Source organism: Mustela lutreola, chromosome 7, assembly GCF_030435805.1.
Source record: "Mustela lutreola isolate mMusLut2 chromosome 7, mMusLut2.pri, whole genome shotgun sequence".
NCBI lineage: Eukaryota > Metazoa > Chordata > Mammalia > Carnivora > Mustelidae > Mustela > Mustela lutreola.
The window spans coordinates 7,162,522-7,182,079 of record NC_081296.1 but is presented as its reverse complement, the minus strand read 5'-3'; the positions used below and the strand labels follow the sequence as shown (position 1 = coordinate 7,182,079).

At 49.9% G+C, this 19,558-nt stretch overlaps 1 protein-coding gene across 14 annotated transcripts in view; it reads right to left on the bottom strand.

The window, feature by feature from the left end:
• CPEB1 (cytoplasmic polyadenylation element binding protein 1) overlaps positions 1 to 19,558 on the bottom strand; it is a 98,368-nt gene that overhangs the window by 7,318 nt on the left and 71,492 nt on the right. For 4 of the 14 annotated variants that reach the window (XM_059179911.1, XM_059179902.1, XM_059179897.1 and 1 more), the window contains exons 3-8: positions 17,326 to 17,517; positions 5,613 to 5,839; positions 3,617 to 3,869; positions 1,629 to 1,742; positions 1,206 to 1,310; positions 206 to 342 (exon numbers count right to left, since the gene is read on the bottom strand). In XM_059179911.1, the coding sequence (XP_059035894.1) occupies positions 206 to 342; positions 1,206 to 1,310; positions 1,629 to 1,742; positions 3,617 to 3,869; positions 5,613 to 5,839; positions 17,326 to 17,479 (990 nt within the window). In that variant the 5' untranslated portion in view covers positions 17,480 to 17,517. Of the gene's footprint in view, positions 1 to 205; positions 343 to 1,205; positions 1,311 to 1,628; positions 1,743 to 3,616; positions 3,870 to 5,612; positions 5,840 to 17,325; positions 17,518 to 17,720; positions 17,846 to 17,880; positions 18,027 to 18,784; positions 18,995 to 19,038; positions 19,060 to 19,558 lie in introns of those variants that run through there. The other 10 variants (XM_059179909.1, XM_059179904.1, XM_059179905.1 and 7 more) reach the window with 10 other exon arrangements.

Sequence of the window (19,558 nt, the reverse complement as noted above, 5' to 3'; positions counted from 1 at the left end):
TCTGATCTCCACAGGCAGGAGCACACATATGCCACCCAATAAGGTCCGGAGGTTGTTTGCTTTTCTACTGTAACAGAGTATCTTGTTGTCCTTACTGTAGCACGGGAGGAAAGCTCTCCCACAGTTCGTGGGGTCGCCTGCCCCATGAAATCCACTGCCTCACATGCCAAGCACCCAGCCCAGAGAGGACATCGTGCCGACTCACCTCCTTGCAGCGCATCCTTCGGCTGGACATCTTAAAATAATATTCACTCAGACCATCTGGGCTCAGCGGGTCATGGGAGCAAGCCTGAAGCAAGGCCCGGACAGACTTCTCTAGTTCGAAGACCAGATACACATACCCTATTTCCAATGAAAGGAGGAACAGCATTAACATCCCTGGGGTTTCTTCCAAGAGAAATGGCCTCGTGTGTAAGATACATGTCTGTGCTACTCCCGGAATGTCTTTCTGAATAGAAGCACTTGCCAGGTCGGGTGGCTGGGCCGAGGGAGGGAGGAGCATACTGTCTCCCACCCAAGGGAGGGAAAGGACAAGGTGGGACACAGGATCTCATCATGACCATATGGATCTTCATCCCTGAGCACACAACACGTTCCAGTCAGCAAAGCCAGGCTGGCCTGGAGCAGGGAGGGTGACAGGTCTGTGGCCGGTCTGCCGGGGCAAGGGCGTATGGCTTTAAAAGCCTAGTTAGAGCACTGGTTCGGTTCATTGGAACACTTTCGGTGGAGACGGGGCAGAGTGAAAATAGCACCTTTCTACAGGGAGGGGATCTCGTTTCAGACCAGTAAGGAATCAGATGCTTGGTCCTCATTCCTGCCAACTCCAAAGGGATCTCAGAATTAGGTCAGGCAACAATGTAACTGGGCAAGAAAGGCAGGCAAAGGAAAGCTTTTTGAATGCCTCAGTTAGAGAGGAAAGTAGCTGCCGGGGTTCAGGTTTGGAGGGAAGTGCACAAGGAAGTTGCCCACAACAAGACTCACAAGCAGCCCCGACTGCAGTGTAAGTAAGTGTGGACAGACGGGACGTGAGCTCAAGGAAGCAGAAGGCGTGTGCTGAGTTGGAGAGGAGTGCCAACAGCTGAAAGTTCTGTGCCCTGGAGTGCCCAAACCATGTTACCAGCATGCAGCTGGGCCAGCCCAGCATCTCTCAGTGCAATTGCATACTAGGGAGGGGAAAAAAAAAGCTCCTACCATGTCTGTATTACCTTTAGGCATATTACCTTTGGGAGGACACCGGGGGTGCTTGCCATCCTTACCAGGCCACTCCACACTCAGAGAGCCAAAAACACGGAAGGTGTTAACCAATCCAGCTGCAAGAAGATGGAAAAGAATGGCAGAAACTGATAACCCCCCACCCCGGGACAGTGCAGCACAGGACCACCAGTGCTCTTCTCCCAGACTTGTCTCCCTTACAAACAACTCAGAATTGACCCTGGGTCTCCGGTGACAAGTGTAAGCACCAGACACAGAAGCAATACATGGTCCATAAAATGCACCCCTGCCCTCACTTATTCCTAATACCCTGAGCTCGGGCCCTGCTTCAGCCCTGGCCTCAAGTCCAAATTTAAGGTTCTTGAGACAAGGCCCACCTTCAGTGCTCAAAGCAGCGGGTTTCAGAGGCAGCTCACCTTCCGTAATATCCCAAGGAACACCTCCTAGGAACACCTTGCAAGAGTAGATGGGGTTCTTGTAGTTCCGGGGAGGAAGCTGGCCACTCCAGGTACAGGTGGCTTCATTCACAGCTTTGGTAGACAACAAAGAGAGAAATGGGTCAGAGGATCAACACAGTCACTGTTCTTTTCTGGGATGAACTTATCCAGGAAGAACGAGACAGGCCACAGTCCCAGCCTGGCTGCCTGGGAGGACATCCATGAGTATTCTGAAAGACAAGAAACCTCACAACTCATCAAACCAGTCAGCCTGGTAGGACAACTCTAAATCACTAATTCTGTTGCCACTAGAACACAGAGGAAGAGCAAAGCAGATGTGTAGGGTGAAATGATCACAACCCAAGCAATTTTCAAACATGTGACTGATAAGCTAACCACAAAGCTGTTTTATCTAGTCATGGCTTACAATACTAATTTCTACTTACTCTAACATCAACAAAGCAATTCTGTTTACAATGTCCTATATGCTTACTGATCCAAACTGGCCTTCTCCCCGGATGTTCGAATGAAGAACATACACTACTGTTTCCCAGTCTTCACTCTGAACTCAGTCACAGAAGTCGGGACACAGCCAATAAAAACTGGCAGGAGCAGCCCAACGAGATGAGAATGTCTCCATTGTTCCCCTCCTCAGAACCATGTCCTATCACTGCCAGAGCGAGCTTCACGGCACCTGAACAGACACTAGGCCATCCTTGATGCCAATGCTGTGAGATAATAGATTTTTCCCCCCCCAAACACCCCGCTTCCTATTTATACCAAATGCAAGTCTTTCTAAACCCACTGTGACATTTCTCTGACTCAAACAGCTCGTTAAGGAACCCCTCTCGCTGTACAGAGTAGAAACCATCTTCTGGTTGGCCTGTTCTGGAAACTTCTAGAGGCCTCTCTGTTCTTGGCGACCAGCTTGGCTTTTAGCCCATCTCAGTCTGTTCCTTTCCAGATCAGTGGGGACTGGCCCATTTTAGTCCTTCAGCCCTAGGGCAGCCAGCCAATGAAGCCAACCATCACGTCCATCCAGGACAACGACATGGAAGCTCATTCCTTAAAAGGCACAGGCCCGATGTGATGCTATGCCAAGAACTTGGGTACCATCAGCAATATTTCGCAAACAAAAACATAAATCAATATAATGGCCTCATCCAAAAGCAAGGTAATGTCATTTCATAGGCAAACAATGGCACTAGTACAAACATGGGTTGCCAAAACCACTAAGCGAACAAGGTGGCAGAAACAGCAGGGGAGAATGAGATCAGGTCCAGCTCTATGATGGGAAAGATGGACAAACTGAAGCCTACAGAGACAAATGGATGGAGACACTGAATATTCACTCAGTCTTCAACTCCAGAACCTTAGGAGAGCGATCAGTGTATCTCCCTAGAGCTTTGACAACTTACCAAGACTCCTTAACTTCCAAGTACTGGTAATAAGATGAGGAACAGATTCCATATGTGTTTAAGAAAATGTAATGATAAAACCTAAACATTCCTGAGAGACCAGGACATCCCTTACCTTAGAGGCTGACCCAAGGACCACCTACCCCACAGTACATCCCTGAGGAGACCAGTCAGAAAGCCTCAGGGAAGAAAGCTCCAGCATGGGTTGCGTCTGACCCATCTCTGAATTAGAAAGGGGAGAGGTAGACACAATCCTGGACATTGCTTCCAGGGTTTCTCCTGAACACACCCACCCGTGAAAGAACCAAAGCAATGCCCGTACACAGCCAGTCTCCATGGGAGAGCACAACAGAGAGGTGGGTCCAACCCCATATGGGCACAGCCTCTTTCCTCTCTGCTCGGCCTTAGAGATGTTCTGGAATTTGTCCCACTAGCGCTTACTCCACGGAACGGACCAGAGACAGTTCAGCAGTGTGTGAACTAGGGTCACTTACTCGGTGTGCCCAGAACCAGGCCCCAGGCCCCAGGCATGGCCATGGCCACACTCACCTGCAGCTTGCCGGTGCAGCCTGGCCTCTCTCTCGATGCTGAAGGGGTCTTTGGGAGCTTCCAGGAGGTCCCAGGATGGCCACACAGAAGCCCCTGGCCATCTCTTGGATGCACTGGTTGGGGACGGGCTGACAGCAGCGAGAGCAGCTTGCTCTTGGTCCATCCGGGACGCAACCCCCATCTTTAAAGGATCTCTGGGACCACCGCCCGTCAGAGACAGGAAGGGCAGGGGAGGGGAAATACGAAGACTTGACTAGGGGAGGAAAAAGGAAGATGCGAGTTTTTAAAGGACAGTTTTGTTATAAAAGTAATAATCATAATCTACTTAGAAATTATACCATTTAGCTCTGGTATTTTCTCTTATGCATTTTCTTCCTATGCATGTTTTATTAGTTGTCCTTACACTAAAATTTAAATCCTTTTTTCCACTTTTTTTTCATATTCCCAGGCAGTCTTCACAATCATTTTTAATTAATTTATGATAATCTACTTAGGGAACAAGCTACATTTCACTAACCTATTCCCCTACTGTTTAATATTTAGACGCATTCCAAGTTTTCAGGATTATAAATATAAATTTTAAGGTATAGCTTCTTGCTTTGTGTAGCTTTTTATTTTTTTTTTTTTTGGTCCAATTCCTAGAGATAAAATGACAAAATGCTTTCTAGGAAGTTCTGCTTTCTGTCAGAAATATATGAGATTGTGGATTCCACTATAAGCTTGTGTCAAGGTTCTATATTTTACTAACTTAAGTGGGTAAAAACGATACATTATCAAAAAACACACAAACTAATTGTTCAGAATGTTTCCTGGAAGTTCAAATACTGCCTCTATTTCCCTCTGCCGTGAGCTGTCTGCCCACAACCCTTCATCAAATAACCCTTGGGGTTGGGTATCTGAGAGAATTCTTTCAACAAAATCCCAAAATATCGAAGCCAGTTTTGTGGTAAATTTCCAAGGCTGAGCCCCATCCGAATCAGCACAGGCAGAACCAGAAGCATCTAACCCCATTTTACAGGGGAGTCAACTACAGCCCAGACAATCAAAGGGACCTGCTGCTGGTCGCTGTTCTGGAAACACGGCCTAAACGGATAAAACCAACAGGCAGTAGAACACCAATGCCAGCTTTCGTATTCTAGGACAAGCTGACAGGAGACCAGGCAGGTGCTAAAAGGTCACAGGATGGATGGGAAACTAACTATGTCCAGCACTACCAGTCCTGGATACAGACAAGAGGGTAGGAAGAGCAGCCATCGCATGCTCTCAGCTGTGAGTTGGTGAGGGGGAGCGGCAGCAGAGAAAGTCGGGTGCAGAAGGCACCTGAAATTGTATTTGATTTGAGGATGATTTCTCCCTGCCATTCCCATGTATGTACTTGCCCCGCCCCCATCTTTTGTCTAGTCTAATCCACCCGCCAATCCTCCTCAGCGCAGGTGCCGCTCCCATCACACACGGCTGTGCACAAGGGGCGTGTGGTCACGAGTTAACTCTGAGGCAACAGTTCACAGATTCGTCACGGCCTCACTCGGAGAGGTGACACAGGTCAGTAAGAACAGAGGAGCTCCAGTCAGTCTGATCTGGATTAAAATCCAGGCTCTGATAATTACTAATGTGTGATCTGTAAAATCTTCACTTAGAAATTTTGAGAGAATATATGTCAAGGTATGTAAACATACTGTTTCAAGGCTAAAGAAAACCACCAAGCAGGTCAAGAAAGAGAACAGTGCAGGACTCCCATATTAACTTTTGAAATTAACTATTTCTCAAAGTGCTTGAAGTAACTTGTAAGAGGAGAGTCTACTGCTTGGGTCCTGAAATGTACCGCTCAGTGAGCATACACGGCATCATCTCCTCCGTGGAGGAGGAAGGTTCTCAGCACATTCCCCGTGGCCTCCTCGGATTCCGTCATTCCACCTCCCGCCGGCACTCTGGTGGACACGCTTCTCACAGCAGGCTCACTGGCCCTGCCCACCTCACTCCCTGACAAGCTACGTACAATCAAATCTGAGAGATGATCTGATCCAGAACTGAAGCCACTGGTGTCTGAGTCAGAGGGACTGCTAGAACGGGAGTCCAAGATGGGCCGGGTGTCCAGGCGGGATCCTCTAACTGACGGTGCTGGGAACTTGTCCACCAAGTCAGATCCAAGGGGCTCCAGAGGCAGGAAGCTCAAGGGGGGTTTCCCCAGGACGTTGCTGAGTGGGTTATGAAGCATGCTCAGTACTAGGAAGAAAAAAAAATAAAGACATCTCATGACCTCTTAGTTTTCTTCCCAAACAGCAGTCCTTCCCTTTTTCCGCACAGCCGCCTGAGAAGATACACAAAGGCACCACCGCAAAAGCATGGCAGAACCACGGGGAGAGTGCAATGAGCAGAATGACGTCCCAACACCAACCATGGCCCCATAAGAAGCAGCTCCAGGACGGCTTTCTGAAGACCAAAGTTCTTGCTGCAGCAGCAGCAGCAGACGTGCTCCCTGCCACCCAGACTTAAGGGTCAGTGCCAGTATTTGGGAAACTGTGCTGGCAGGAACCCTGGTCATAGCTGCTATTAACGCTGGATACACACGTCTTGCTGCCACAAGAGACACCTTCAGCACAGCTAGAAAGCCCAAACCACACTCCTTCCTCACTGCCTGCCAACGTGTTTATTCGAAGAATTCCCACCTTTCTAACAGTATCTAGCTACATTACAGAATTTCATGTCACACCCCATAAGTCTGGTTCAAAAGGAGCACACCATCTCTTCTGCAAACCTCCCTCGTGCAAAGTTCTTGCCTCTACAGACTCTCTCGTATTCACCCCTGAACTTCAGACACTGAGGACGGGAGCAAAAGGACAGTGAGTGTAAGCCAACTCTGGATTAAGACAAACCAGGCTGGAACCCTAGGTCCGACACTGCCTCTCGCGGCTGTGTGCTCGGTGAGGCTCGTGGAGTCGCGTTTTCTCATAACATCTTGAGTGGAATATCAACTATTTCATAGCTTGTCAGGAGGGCTCGACAATCGAGACAGCAGATGGACAGTGCTCAGCAGAACAGTGCCCAGCGCGCAGTAAATAATTAAATACCAAATGTCAAGAAAGAGTGAACCAAAGCAAGAAGAGAGGAGGGAGGTAAAGTGGAAGAAGGGGACGACGTCCTTCCACCCTCAGCCTTGAAGACATAAGGAATCCAAAGGAAAATGTGTCTTTTACCCACGAGGATAAAGAATAAAAGGGCTTTGCCATGGAGCATGGTGGTATGAAGCCGAGGAAGAAGCGTTCATCTGATACTGTTTCCATCTAAAGACAGAGGAAAGTGTCCACCTCCAAATGGCTGTGAGGTGAAGCCAAAGTCATGTGTGTCTGTGTCAGCGAGTGTGTGTGTGGACGTCTGTGTGTGGTGGTGGTGGTGGGGAAGCGTGTGTGCACCACTGCATGTGTCTATGTGTGTGTGTGGGGTGGGTTGTGTGCACACACCTATCTGTGTGTGTGTCTGGGTGGATGCATGCTTTAGTGTGTGCACGCACATCTGTGTCTGTGTGCAGAGTCCCTGTGTGTGTTTATGTGCACCCGTGTCTGTATGTGTAAGTGCACATGTGTGTGTGTGGTGCAGAGGCTCAGTAAGTGGTGGCCGTGCCCAGCTTCCCAACCCAGGTCACCGAGTGACACACAGGTGGCCAGAGTTGAATGCCAGCTTCGGGCTGTGCTGCATCCCAGGCGACAGGCAGAAGCCTCTCCTGAGACAGAGGCCAAGCGAAAGCACACTTTCAAGGCCGCTCGCACACACGCCATTCACGACAGAACGCGTGTGCCAGAGGAGACCAGCCCACTCTCCTGCAGCCTGAAGATGAAGATAAGGTGGGCGGATCTTCAACTTTCCAAGCACAGGGGATACCGTGGATGTGTGTGTGTGTGTGTGTGTGTGTGTGTGTGTGTGTGTGTGTGTGTTATGCTGGTAAATATATCCTAGATTCACCAGAAAACGGCCACCCCAGTCCCAAGCAGAGGTGCTACTCTCCATTCCTACCATGTGGAAGAGTGTTTCAGTCCCTCCACGTGGCAGCCACCACGGAATGCGCTCGGCCAACCTCATTCTAGCCGATCGGACACATGTGTGTGCGGGGGGTGGGGGGAGGGGGTGGGAACTGCACCAGCTACAGCAAGGAGTCTGTTAGTTTATCACTTTGTTTTTAAGAAAACATACTTTTAACTAAGGCCTTTGTAATCCATTCCTAAGCACAGCCCATAGCTGTTTAACATGTGTCTCTCAATGCTGGATTCTGACATCCACCAGAAATAACCCTTATCAAACTTCTCAAACACTCCTGACAAGAACCTGCGTCCCCGCAGCACAAAATCCAAGCCCCCGAGCTCATGCCCTGAGAAGGCAGTGGGTTGCCGACTTACTGGAGCTCCTTCCTGGTGCTGCAAAGCCTGGCATAAAAGATCCATGAGAACAGCAGCTCGTCCGCACCGGCCTGAACCTGGACCCAGCGCCCCAGAGGCCACATATCCCCCCACATGCTACAGAAGTAAGCGTAGGCGCTGAGTAACAAGGGAGCAACCACATCATACACAGCTTCAAAAACCAAGTTCAGGTGCACAGACTTCATGGTGACGGTATGAGGGGAGCAGCAGAGGTGGCTGACAGGATGGCCCCCTACACCCGGGGGCCCAGCTGAGAGACTGTGTCTATGCTCGACGGGCCACTCTCTCCACACAGGACCCAGGCAGGGCTGTGAAGGAGGAACTGGGACAAGAGCTCCAAGGGAGGCGAAGGACGGGTCACACAGTGCAGGTGAAGGACAGAAGCAGGTCAGCACAGAGGATGCAGACGCAAGCCAGCCATTTTAGTGTGCTGACAGCTGCAAGAGGAACGAAGGGGCAGACAGAAGAAACAGGAGGGGCTGGGATGGCGAACACTGGGCTTTGAGGATGGCAAGACGAAGGACAGTGACCAGCCGTGGGCTGACATGGAACGTGTGGAGCCTGAGAAGCTGGACAGCTCATCCGAAGGGATATTAAAGGGACCCATGGTAATAACGGGCCTGGGGTTAAAACAAACAAGCAAACGAACCCCGAAACCCTCAAAGAAGGAAAGAATGGGGAAACTGGAAAGAACAACAAAAGGAATGGCTGAAGTAAGTGGCCTATGAGGCCTGGAAGAATGCTCTCTCTCACTTGACAAAGCAGCACCGGGGAGGAAAAGCAAATGCACGAGTCAGAGGCAGCATTCCCCAGGGAAAGGCAAGACAGGACTGTGTGTCAATCCGAGAAAAAGGTACAGCACTGTAGGGAGCCCCCGGAGTTGTCGAGGGACACACAGCATAAAACAGCAGAAAAAAGCTCAAGAGAATGTAGCTGGCCCCAAGGGTTTGTGTCTGGGGATGTCAAGGACAATGAATACAGGCTACAGTAACTGTCTTCACCCAAGGTTTCTTAAAAACATGTTATTTGGAAGAGTCAAAAAGCAAAATGGGTGTCCCTGTGACCACTCTTCTCATTCACATCAGCTTCTGTTCACGACCGTGCTGTATTTCTATTCTCCAGCCACAAATCCATCCACCTCAACTAACTCGCATTTTTTTTTTTTTTTTAACCATGCCCGCAAAGATATCTTGAGAGTCTGTCAAATTCCTGTGTCAAAGCTAAGAATTAGGTCTATGGCACTCCGCCCAATGTGATAATAAGCCTGTCTAAAAAGAAAATGGCATGACAACCCACGTTGGCCACTAATGAACTCACTTCCTTAAGTGCCCATGGTTCACGGTCAGTCATCTGTTCTACAATCTGAACCAGGTTCAACCAAGCTCCTACCATCCACTAACAGCAACTTCCACTTCCTACACACAGAGCATGTGCCAGATGCTCTGTCAGAAGCACTTCAGGAAAGTAATCTTCACTAAATCCGAAGCAGTGATTACTAGTACCAAAGAGAACCCAAGGCTCAAAGGTCAAGTGTTGGGCAAAGTAACAGCTAGTGAGTGACAGGATGTGTCCCAGCTCCTTCTGATTCTGAGCTCTATCTTCTGTAATGCACCATTCACTAGCTACTTTTTTTTTTAAATACCCAGGACCTTACATCTTTTTGTCTTCATGTTCCCGACACCTTTTATTCAAATTCCTTTAAGACCATCAACTACTGACAAAGCTCTCACACCTACCAAAGGTCAGTGCCTTGGGATCTAAATCATCCAGGCCTTGAAACTTCTCTAGGGCCCTGCCACTTTAGGAACTCATTAAAAATGCATCGTGGGCCCCACTCCAGACCTACTAATTCAGAACCTACATTTTGAACAAGATCCCCAGGAGGATTACGTGCACATTACAGTTTGAGAAGCACTCATCTAAAAAAACCTGAGGCTTGCTACATCAAGCTTCTGATCAGTTCCCCTAACCACACCCCAAAAGCTTTTCATGTCATCATTTCCCTTGACTTAAAGATTGTAGGTTAAACACAGCTCTTACAGCATAATGGCAACTAATACCTAAACTAACAAAAGCACGGTGGCTATATAGGACATTTCCCAAAGAATCTGATCTCTGAAAACATGGGTGGGGTGTGCAGTGGGGAGTAGGGAGGAGAGAGGGAGGTGACAATAACCAGGAGCAAAGAATACACAAGTCTGGTATAGACTGTGGTAACAGTTTCGGGAAAAATGTTGACTAGAGCAAGCTGAATGTCGAGAAAAATATTCAGGACAGCTGGAAGTCTTTGTAAGCTCATGCTGGGAAAAAACAAAGGGAGCTAGGCCCTACTGCTTGAAGCAGACACCGGTGAAGAGACAAGGAGAGGTGCCACGAAGGACACTACCGGGTCACACGACAAAACCGGACCACGAACAACAGTTTAATGAAAGTGTTGTAGCAACGTTGCGTTGACTGGAATTGAGAACGTCTCTGTTACATAAGAAATCTCTGTTCTTAATGGGTCAGGAAGAACTTATATAGAGACAGAGAAAGAGAACACGCAAGTGATAAAGGTAAATGCCAACAACAGGAGAATCCGGATAAAAGAAATACAAGTATTCCTTGTGTAACTTTAAGACTTTAGTAAATCTGAAATTATTCCCGAAGTTTTTTTTTTAATGACATGAAGGAAAACTAGTCAATTCCCATTGGACTTTCTCTGCCTCTTGCAAGGTAACTGGATCTAGCCCAAAAAGGAGAATCAAGCACAAGAAATAGGGCCTAGATTCCCCAGCGGGGGCGGTGTCGGGGGGAGGGTGATAATTAAGTACCTTTCAAGCCTTAGCCTATAAGAAGAAATAATCTTCTTTTAAACAAGCTTTTTAAAACCTCAGAAACGTGCATGAATATTTGCAGGCACACATGTGGACAAAGTTCTGCCTTCTCAACCAAGCATGCCGACCCCTCCAACAGTAATTAGCTTACACCTGGCAGAGAGCAGGTGACCCGCATCTGCGGAAGAGTCCCGGAAGGCTGGAGACCTCGCCTCCCTTAGAGCTGGTATGCTCACCGAGGCTACACTCTTTCCAGCAAAGTTATTCGACTTAAGGACACAATATTGACATGGAGGCAACACAGAAGTAGGGAAAAAAATTTTAGTTCATCCCAGCCCATTATCAAAACAGAGGCTGGCAGAAGTAGTTACTTGCCACAGCCAATTTGTGACCGTACTCCTTCCAGTGGTTTCAAATACTTTCTTTAGAGAGAACTAAACATATATAGGTACGGGTAGAAGACAGTTACTCTACTCGAGGAAGGCAAGACAGCAGAGGCACCTCCCTGCCCTCTGTTGGGATCCTTGCAGCCATTCGTAGACACTTCCATATGCCAATCTGGAAGAACAGGACAGAGTGCTCCACTGAATGCAGTGCCAACCACACAATAACAAGGTCAAGGGGCTTCAACTGATAGCTCTGGAAATGACAAGGCCATCCAGCAGACCTAAGATCAGAAGGCCCCGGGATTAACACAGCTGGGTCACATCAGCCCCTCCATGCAGTTTCTTGCAAATATTACAGTGGAAGGGGCCAAGGATATGGAGTTTGACTAGAAGATATAGGGAAGACAAAATCTTGTATGAAGAGGCATAGGATCTTCCAGATGTTCTGATATTTCCTTCAACCCACAGAAGGAACCAGGTTTCTGGAAACTGTCACCTATGGTCAGATGCCCTGGAGTGACCTGTCCTATAGTCAGCTCACACAGGGCCTGGCCAGGTAGTTCTGTCAATAACTACAGATCAAAGGAAAAGCTTCTGGGGAAGATGGCACCTCATTTCAAGAGATGGAACCTGACTTACTCCCGGCCCAGGCCATGAGATCATAATTCCCTTGGTGTAAGGCTGCTGGGCGGCCAGCATTGATTTTTACCAGCTGAGAATCGGGAGGGAAGGAGCCAAATAGCTGGCAATTGACAGGTTCCCCTCTTTCTCCTAAAATAGGAAGTACATTTTTTGGAAAGACACACTCTTTAAGCTACATAACTTAAATCCCGTGGAAGTGACAGGTCACTCATGTTGCAGGCCAGTAACTTATCTCGAAATCTACTTCCCATCACAGGGCACAGAGCTTCACCAAGGCCAGATGTCAAGTATTAACCCAGATGGCTTGGGGGGTGGAAAGTGTGGGAGAGAATTCCATAGTCACCCTTCAACGAGAGCCAAGGCCTTGACCTCTGTGCTCTATTCCTCAACTCCACAACTCGGGGACTGGAGAAGTCTGAGCTTCTGGTGGCCAAGTGTATATAACTTGGGCCTTCCAAAAGTGACTAAGAAAAGCCGTGTTCGCTTTCTGGAGCAGAGGCACTCATCCCCACTCCCATGCTGGCAAGAATCGGCATCAGCGACAGACAGCACTCTGGGAAGTCACGGGAGGAGAGGACCTGGCAGAGGGTTCCAGCTCATTAAAGCTACCTCAGAGGGTACAGGAGACCAAATCAGCAGTAATATTTTTAGACCGATTGTTAACTTTCTCCACTTTCACCCTTCTATGCCAGTTCCTGTGGGTTTTACAGCTGAGTCACTGTTCGAATTTTCTGAAGCCTTCCCCAAGAGTACAAAGTCACCCCGAGTCTGGTGGTGGCAACAATAATGGCAGCAAGAGCTTGGCACGGGATATAGGGATCGTAAGACAGTGTCTGAGTTTGAGCTCAGCTTGGGGAGAGACCAGGCCCAAGACATCATAGTCAGATGCCTGCTATCTCCTGGGAGTAGTCATGGGGAAAAAACCCAGACCAGGGGCCATTATTTCTAGCCTGAGATTTAGGGCCACATACCTACAATACCTCCTTTCCTATCTTAACCCTTGCAGTACACATGCTCTCCTACACAACTTCTTTTTCATCCAGGAGGCACCACACGTTTACTGCTTCCCAGGCCCTCCCTCTTCTCTGCACTTCTGGCTGGACAACCCCAGTCTCCCCTCAGTAGACTGCCTGACTCCATGACAGTGTTCACGTCCTAGTGAACGACAGAATCTTCTGTAAATATGTGTCTTCATGCTTTAGAAGCTAGGAAGGTTCAGAGATACTGATCTTTGAAGAAATCTATCCATCCAGCTGATCAAAACAAGTAGGAGGCAGAAGAATGGAAGAGACCTTGACCAATCTACAGTTCAAAAGTACCCAGGATTAACAACAAGAACAGTGGCTTGGCATTCATTATTCATTCAAAACACCCTTATAAAAAGCCAGGAGCCAGGCACTGTGCTGCATGCTGGGGAGAGAAGTGACAAAGTGGATAAGTGAATTAGATTTGTAGAACTTGGTCAGGCCCAGGAGGACCATGTTCTATGGATGAGAAGCCGAACTCTGTCACCTCAGAAAGGCTGAATGTCACCTCAGAAAGGCTGCTTGGAAGGACAGCAGCAGAAGCAAAATGCCAAGAGTGCCCCTTTCATCCCACGCTGACCCAGCCTGCACACCCGACAGGGAGCCTGCAAGTAATAGTACAGGGAACATACCATTCATAACCTGACCAGTTAGTGGTCAGGGTAGAAACCAGAGAAGGCTGACAGGTTAAGAATCCCTGAGGAACTTCTAAAGGACAGGGGCCTTTAGAGATGCCTCTGGCATCCTCAGCCTGAACATCTGGTCTACCTGCTGGGCTTCGGTACAAGGCACACAAGGACTCCCTGGCTTCCAGCTCCCCCAACCCGAAGTAGATTCTCAGCCATGCCCCTTCCTGCTGAGTAAATACTATGCATGCAAGGGTCCCCACGTGGGATCAGGAAGACCAACCCATCAGCTACTGCTGCTGATGGGCAGACACCCAGGTGGAGGGCAGTCAGAACTGTCCGCTGCACGCCCTGGCCTTGAGGGGCCTCGGCAAGGGAACACAGCCCTTCTGGCTGGACAACCCCAGGGCTGATACAGAGATACTCCAACGCAAGTGTTCTCATCCACATGTTCAAGTTCTGCTTACAGGAAGGCAGGTGTAACAGAAAGCACAAGAGTTTTAGAACCAAAGAGACATGGGTAGAATTCTGGCAGCTGTGTGATTTCTGGCACTTCACAACCTCTGTGAACCTACCTCCTCATCTTTACAACGAAAGTAATGTCTGTACCCACTTCGCAGAACTTTGGAGGCATTAAAGTTATGTGATAGACTGTGTGTGGGAAGCAGTCGGTAACCAGTGGTTTTTAGGCATTCCACCCCCCATCCTGAGCTCCTGGGGGCAGCTTTCAGAGCCCTGCTCCTCCATTACAGGACTTAAGACACTGCCAGGAAGACAAAGGAAGAGCCGAACACATGCCCTGGGGTCTAAGGGAAACACCCACTTCTAATATTAAAAGGGCTTCCTTCCCAGCAACAGGTGAGGCCTCAGGGTAGGCATTGTCTTGAGAGAGGGACCCCACAAAGTGCCATATCCAAACCAATGCTGGCACAAATCTCAAAACCAGATTCCACCTCCAGTGGAACCAAGCAGGCCTCTGAGGCCAATGGAACCCAGGTAACAGAAGGACCCTAGTCCCCTGAGAAAGGTCTCCATGTACCAGCCTCATGCTGAGAACCCAATGAAGGGTTGTCCCTATGCAAAAAAAAAAAGAAACCTAGCTATCTCTCTGTACACATCTGTATCACCTAGGGGAGAAAATGAGAGTGCCCGTCGTGCTTGATGAAAGCGATATGAAGCCACTACCATGCAGCATATAGTACACCTTCTCACCGGTTGTCCCTGGACAGTTATGGGGGTTTTATTCACTGACGAATAACCTAGTACGTGGCTGACAGCCAGAACTCAATGATTGTTGAATAATTTGAGCCAAGATATTCAGTCAAGAGCCCTGCTAGCTCTACCCATGCACCCAAAACTGCTAAATACTTAACAGCGGCAGAGGATGGTCAAAGGTAAAGCCATGGGTGCCTGGGGCAACAGATCACCAAGCAGAGCCCAAGGACGCAGCCCGGACCTTGTGCACCACACGGACAGCCCAGTGCCATGCTGTCTGCAAGGGTGACTCCCGGACTGTCCAGAGCTGTTAAAATACCTCCTCCCCGCTGAAGAAAGTGAGCTAGTTGGTCTTCAGATGGGAAGGCAGTGTAGGCACTGGAATGTGGGCTGCGTGTTCCCGCATTGCTGGCAAGGGTGCCCGATCTGGCACTGCAGCTGGCTGGTGGGAGGGCTACAGCCTACTCCAGGAGGCAGCACCCTCATGTGAGCTCTCCGTGAAGGGCCCGAGCTCAGAGAAAGAAGAGGGATGGCTATCACCAAAGTTTCAAAATTCAAAGACATCATGGATATTAGGGATGAGTGTGTCTTTAACTCTCAGAAAGGAAGACAGAGCTACACCAACCCTGCCCATAGCCAGATCATACCACCACGGCAGCCCTCTAGTCCCTGTGAATGCTAGGGCCACAGACTGCAGTCCCTTCTTGATCCACAGAATCATGCAGTGTTTGTCACTAACGCCTGAGATGAAAGGCGGAGAAATAAATCCATCCCCACTTTGGAGACAAACAGCTGTAAAACAAGACATTCAGGTAATATGGAAGCCAGAGAAATTTTGGCTGGGTCCAAGCTATTTTTTTATAGCCCAATTTCACAGTAACTTTCAAGCCATGTTCTCCAAGACCCAAGTTGGGTCCTCCTGCACTTCTACGTGCTATAATACCTTTCCAGAGGACCCTTGTAGCTAAGACAGACCAGAGCCAAAGAAAGGCCACGCCCCAACCCGGTGTCAGTGAAAGATAGTGCCTTAGTAAAACGTGGATCACAAAGACAGGTGCCCACCTCCTCTGTGAGCTCCTCCGTCTTTTCCTGAGATACCGTGGGAGTGAGGACAAGGTCAGATTCATAGGCCATCCAGGTCAACCTCAGAGTACCACATAAAAGAAGTGACCATGGCCTCTTAGCCAAGATCCCCAGGCACAGGATACCATACTTGCTTGTGTGGGGGAACAGGGCACCTACCAACCTTTCTGGAAAAACCTGAGTCAGCTGAAGGCCAGTACTTCAAGAAATTCTATCTTAATCCAGACGTAGTTACTTATGGCAAAGTTCTTCCCTATCCTCAATCAAATTAAAAAAAAAAAAATCCAATCCCCTAACCCCAGTCAAATGGGATTTTGCTGAAACAACTGGCCATTAAAATGCCAACAAACACAACAGTCCCAGGCTCTGCAAAGCATTCTAAAAAAAGACCTGCGCCAAATAGGGTGGAGGCCAGAGAAATCAACAAGACAGTACCTTGCTGCCTTGACTGCCAGTTTCTTGAGCGGGGGAGGCAAGGAAAGGATGGCAGGCTCAGTGAATCCCACAGTCGGCATCAACAGCAAATGGCTGCCCCACCCCCACTACCTTTCCATCTCCCCAAAGTATCTGCTGCCGACACTCTTTTTAATAAGACACAATTCACATAAAGCAAGATACATGGATCTTAAGTTACCTATCATATTTCCTAAGTTCCCATTCTTCCTGAATACTCCAAGCCTTGGGTCTGGCCAACACCCCCACCCCCACCCCCACCCCCGTGCACCACAAGAAGGAAATAAATGGGCACTGGGAGGGTCTCACCAGAAGCAGCTCAAGGGGTTGCCAAGAACCCCCTTCAATCTGTCCCCATCAAATCCTCCCAAGGCAACAAGGGGCCCTAAAGGGGAGTGGCTCTTCTCTGTCCATTTGGTTACCCTTCACACAAAGAAAAACAAAGCCTCCACAGCTTAGAGTTACTCCACCCTACTGACCCTGCCTACCCCTAGCCAGGGTCAATGCTCTTACCCATATGTTAAGCCAATTTCAATATCCTAGTGCCACACAGCCTCACCTGAGATTAAAATTATTCCCCTGCCATGATTCTGGGACCACCCATCCTCATATACAGGCCCCTAGTTTTCAAAGCCACTGAGAAACAGAATCTGGACCTCCAGTGATCAGCCCCTGAGGTCCCCCTCCCCCACCTAAAAGTGTTTTGCTTCATCATCTCCAAGACAGGCCTGGGCACTAGGGGGTTAGCTGGATCTTTTCTGCATAAGACTGTCACCTTGGGGACCCTTCTCAGGGCCACCACAGGTGCAGACTAACAACTCCAGGGAATTTATCAGGGTAAGTGGAAAAGCCATGCCTGCCTTTACGAGCCACCATCTGTCCTGCCACACTCACAGCCAGCATTTTCATCTCTTGCAAAACAGCTCCATGTTGTATTGGGGGGGGGGGGGGAGTGATGCAAAGGGGAAGAGAACAACTGTTGCTGTGGACAGACGTCTTCACTTGCCACCCCATGCGTCCCCCTCCCCCAGCCAACTCATTTTCTGGCACTCACCCGAGTGTGTGCTGCTCTGGGCTGAGGAATCCGAATCCTGGGTGCTCCAGGGTCGGTCCCAGCCTGTGAGACTGAGGGACTGCAGGCCAAGGCACAAGTCATTTGCATCTGGGAGGCCCCGGGAAGAATCTTGCGCAGAGGTGGGGAAAAGCATCCTGCTTGCAAATGTTTCTTCAGAGTCCTGGAAGTCTGCTTTGGACAGGAGGACAGCAGAAACCCCAGAGTTAAGGGCTGTTTTCCCCAGTATTATCAACAATAAGTCTTATTAATAGTAGTTTTCCCAAGCCCGAGGAGCAGACATCCAGGCTGGCTGGACGCTGTGGCCACTGCCTCTGCACTTTTGGGGGCGTTAGAGCAAGAGCAGTTGCCATACGGCCCCCTCCCCACATACACACCCCTATCCCGTCTGCATTACAGACGGGGCCAGCATGTGATCAGGCTGCTGATGCTTCCCGCTGCCAGTGACATCAGCCGGCTGAGCCGTGCAATAGAGAGCGGCATCATCCCTCACAGAATGGGGGAGGAGCAGGAGGGGACGACAGGGAGGAGACTTGCCTCCCCGGGAAAAGATAGCACAACAGCTACTTGGAACAGTCCGGGTGCAGTGCTGGTAAGTCTGGGTTCCGAGGCAGCGCCCTCCGGTCTCCAGCAATGGTGGCCAAGCGGCCCTCAGGCAGGACTGAAGTCCTCTCCGCTGACAGCAAAGCCAAAGCAGCCGACTGCCTGCCTGTGTAGCTCTGCCCTCCTGCCCCTCCCTTCCCCTCCCTCTGCTCTCCACCCCCAAACCCAAAAACACTCTAGTCCTGGACTCTCTCCAGCTGCTTGCTCAAGCCCTGGTTTTGCAGCCCAATGCAAAGCTTCACAATCCTGCTAGCAAAAATCTATGTGCTCCAAGTGGCCCCTGAGCAGCACCCTGACACAGCAGTGTTTACCACTGGAACAGGATCACCTTCGGAAAAACGCAGCACTCTGGGACCCTGGGGGACAGCCCCTGGTGCTCCAGGCTTGTCTGGAGCAGTTTATCACAGAGAAAGAGGGTCAGCTGTGGCAGAGGGAAGGGAACCACGGGGCTGCTCAGGTGTCCCACAACCCACACGCCCAGGTAAGTACTGCCCTCACCAGGACGATCCCTGTCCCCAGCGTTCCCTCACCGCGGCAGGATGGGCCCGAGTCATAAGCAGATCTGTCAGGTCCAGCTCCCCCACCCTCCAGAAACCACAGGGACAGACTGGGGCGACATCGCTAAAACAGGAGAGACAGAAGGAGGAGAAACGGTCCCAACCATATTCTGCCTCATCAGATCTCCAGTGTTCAGGAGCTCCCCCCACCCAGCTCTGCTGATACTCTCTCTCTGGCCTTCCAGGCGCACTCCGAGCTACGCCGGCCAGCTGGGAGGCTCACGGATGCCTCACTCAGGGGTGCTGCCCAGGACCCAGGCCCTGCTCCTGTGACCACTCACAGCTCCAGCAACAAAGTCCAGCTCTGCCCGGAGATGGTGGAACTTCCGCCATTTTCTCTTTGCCTCCGTGCTCTCTCCCCCATCAGTCCTTTTCCATCATGACCTGTAGTCACAAGGCTTCCCCCTCTGAGAAGGCAGAGCCAAGTCCCAGCCTCGGCAGGCAGGCCGCTCCCACCTAGACCAGGTGGGAAGCTCTCCACCTCGCTTGTTCCTGTGTTCCACAAGGAGTAACCAGATACAGGAAGCCGGCCCACCTGGGACTGCCTGTGACAGGGTCCCAGGTGGGCAGAGGCAGGGGTGATGCTGTTAGCCGCAGGAAGAGGCCAGCCAAGCTCTCTGCACTGTACACCCTCACGTCCTGGGGCACTCAGGCATAGCCGGGAGGGGAGAAATGACCGGTCCGTGGGAGGGACTCCTCCCCTCGGTGGTTTTTTCCTTCTCCTTTTCTTTCTTTCAGAGATCTGCTGCTGTGTCATCCATCCACGTTATTCCCGTCTGGCTGTAGACACTGCTCGCTTGCGCTCTGTGTTTGCTAAAGCCCCGCTCACCGCTGCACCAGGCCGGTGCTGCCCTCACCCCAGAACACTCCCTCCTGCCGCTCGATGCTCATACTTTGCACAAGCTAAAAGTACACTTGAAAAATAATCTGTACATATTAATTACAAAAATGTAATGCTACCGTTAAAAACATCCACATTTAAATATCCAATCCCCCTTAACCCTGCTATCCGTATAGTCCCTTCCACCCCACAATGAGGTCAACTGTGCCCAGAA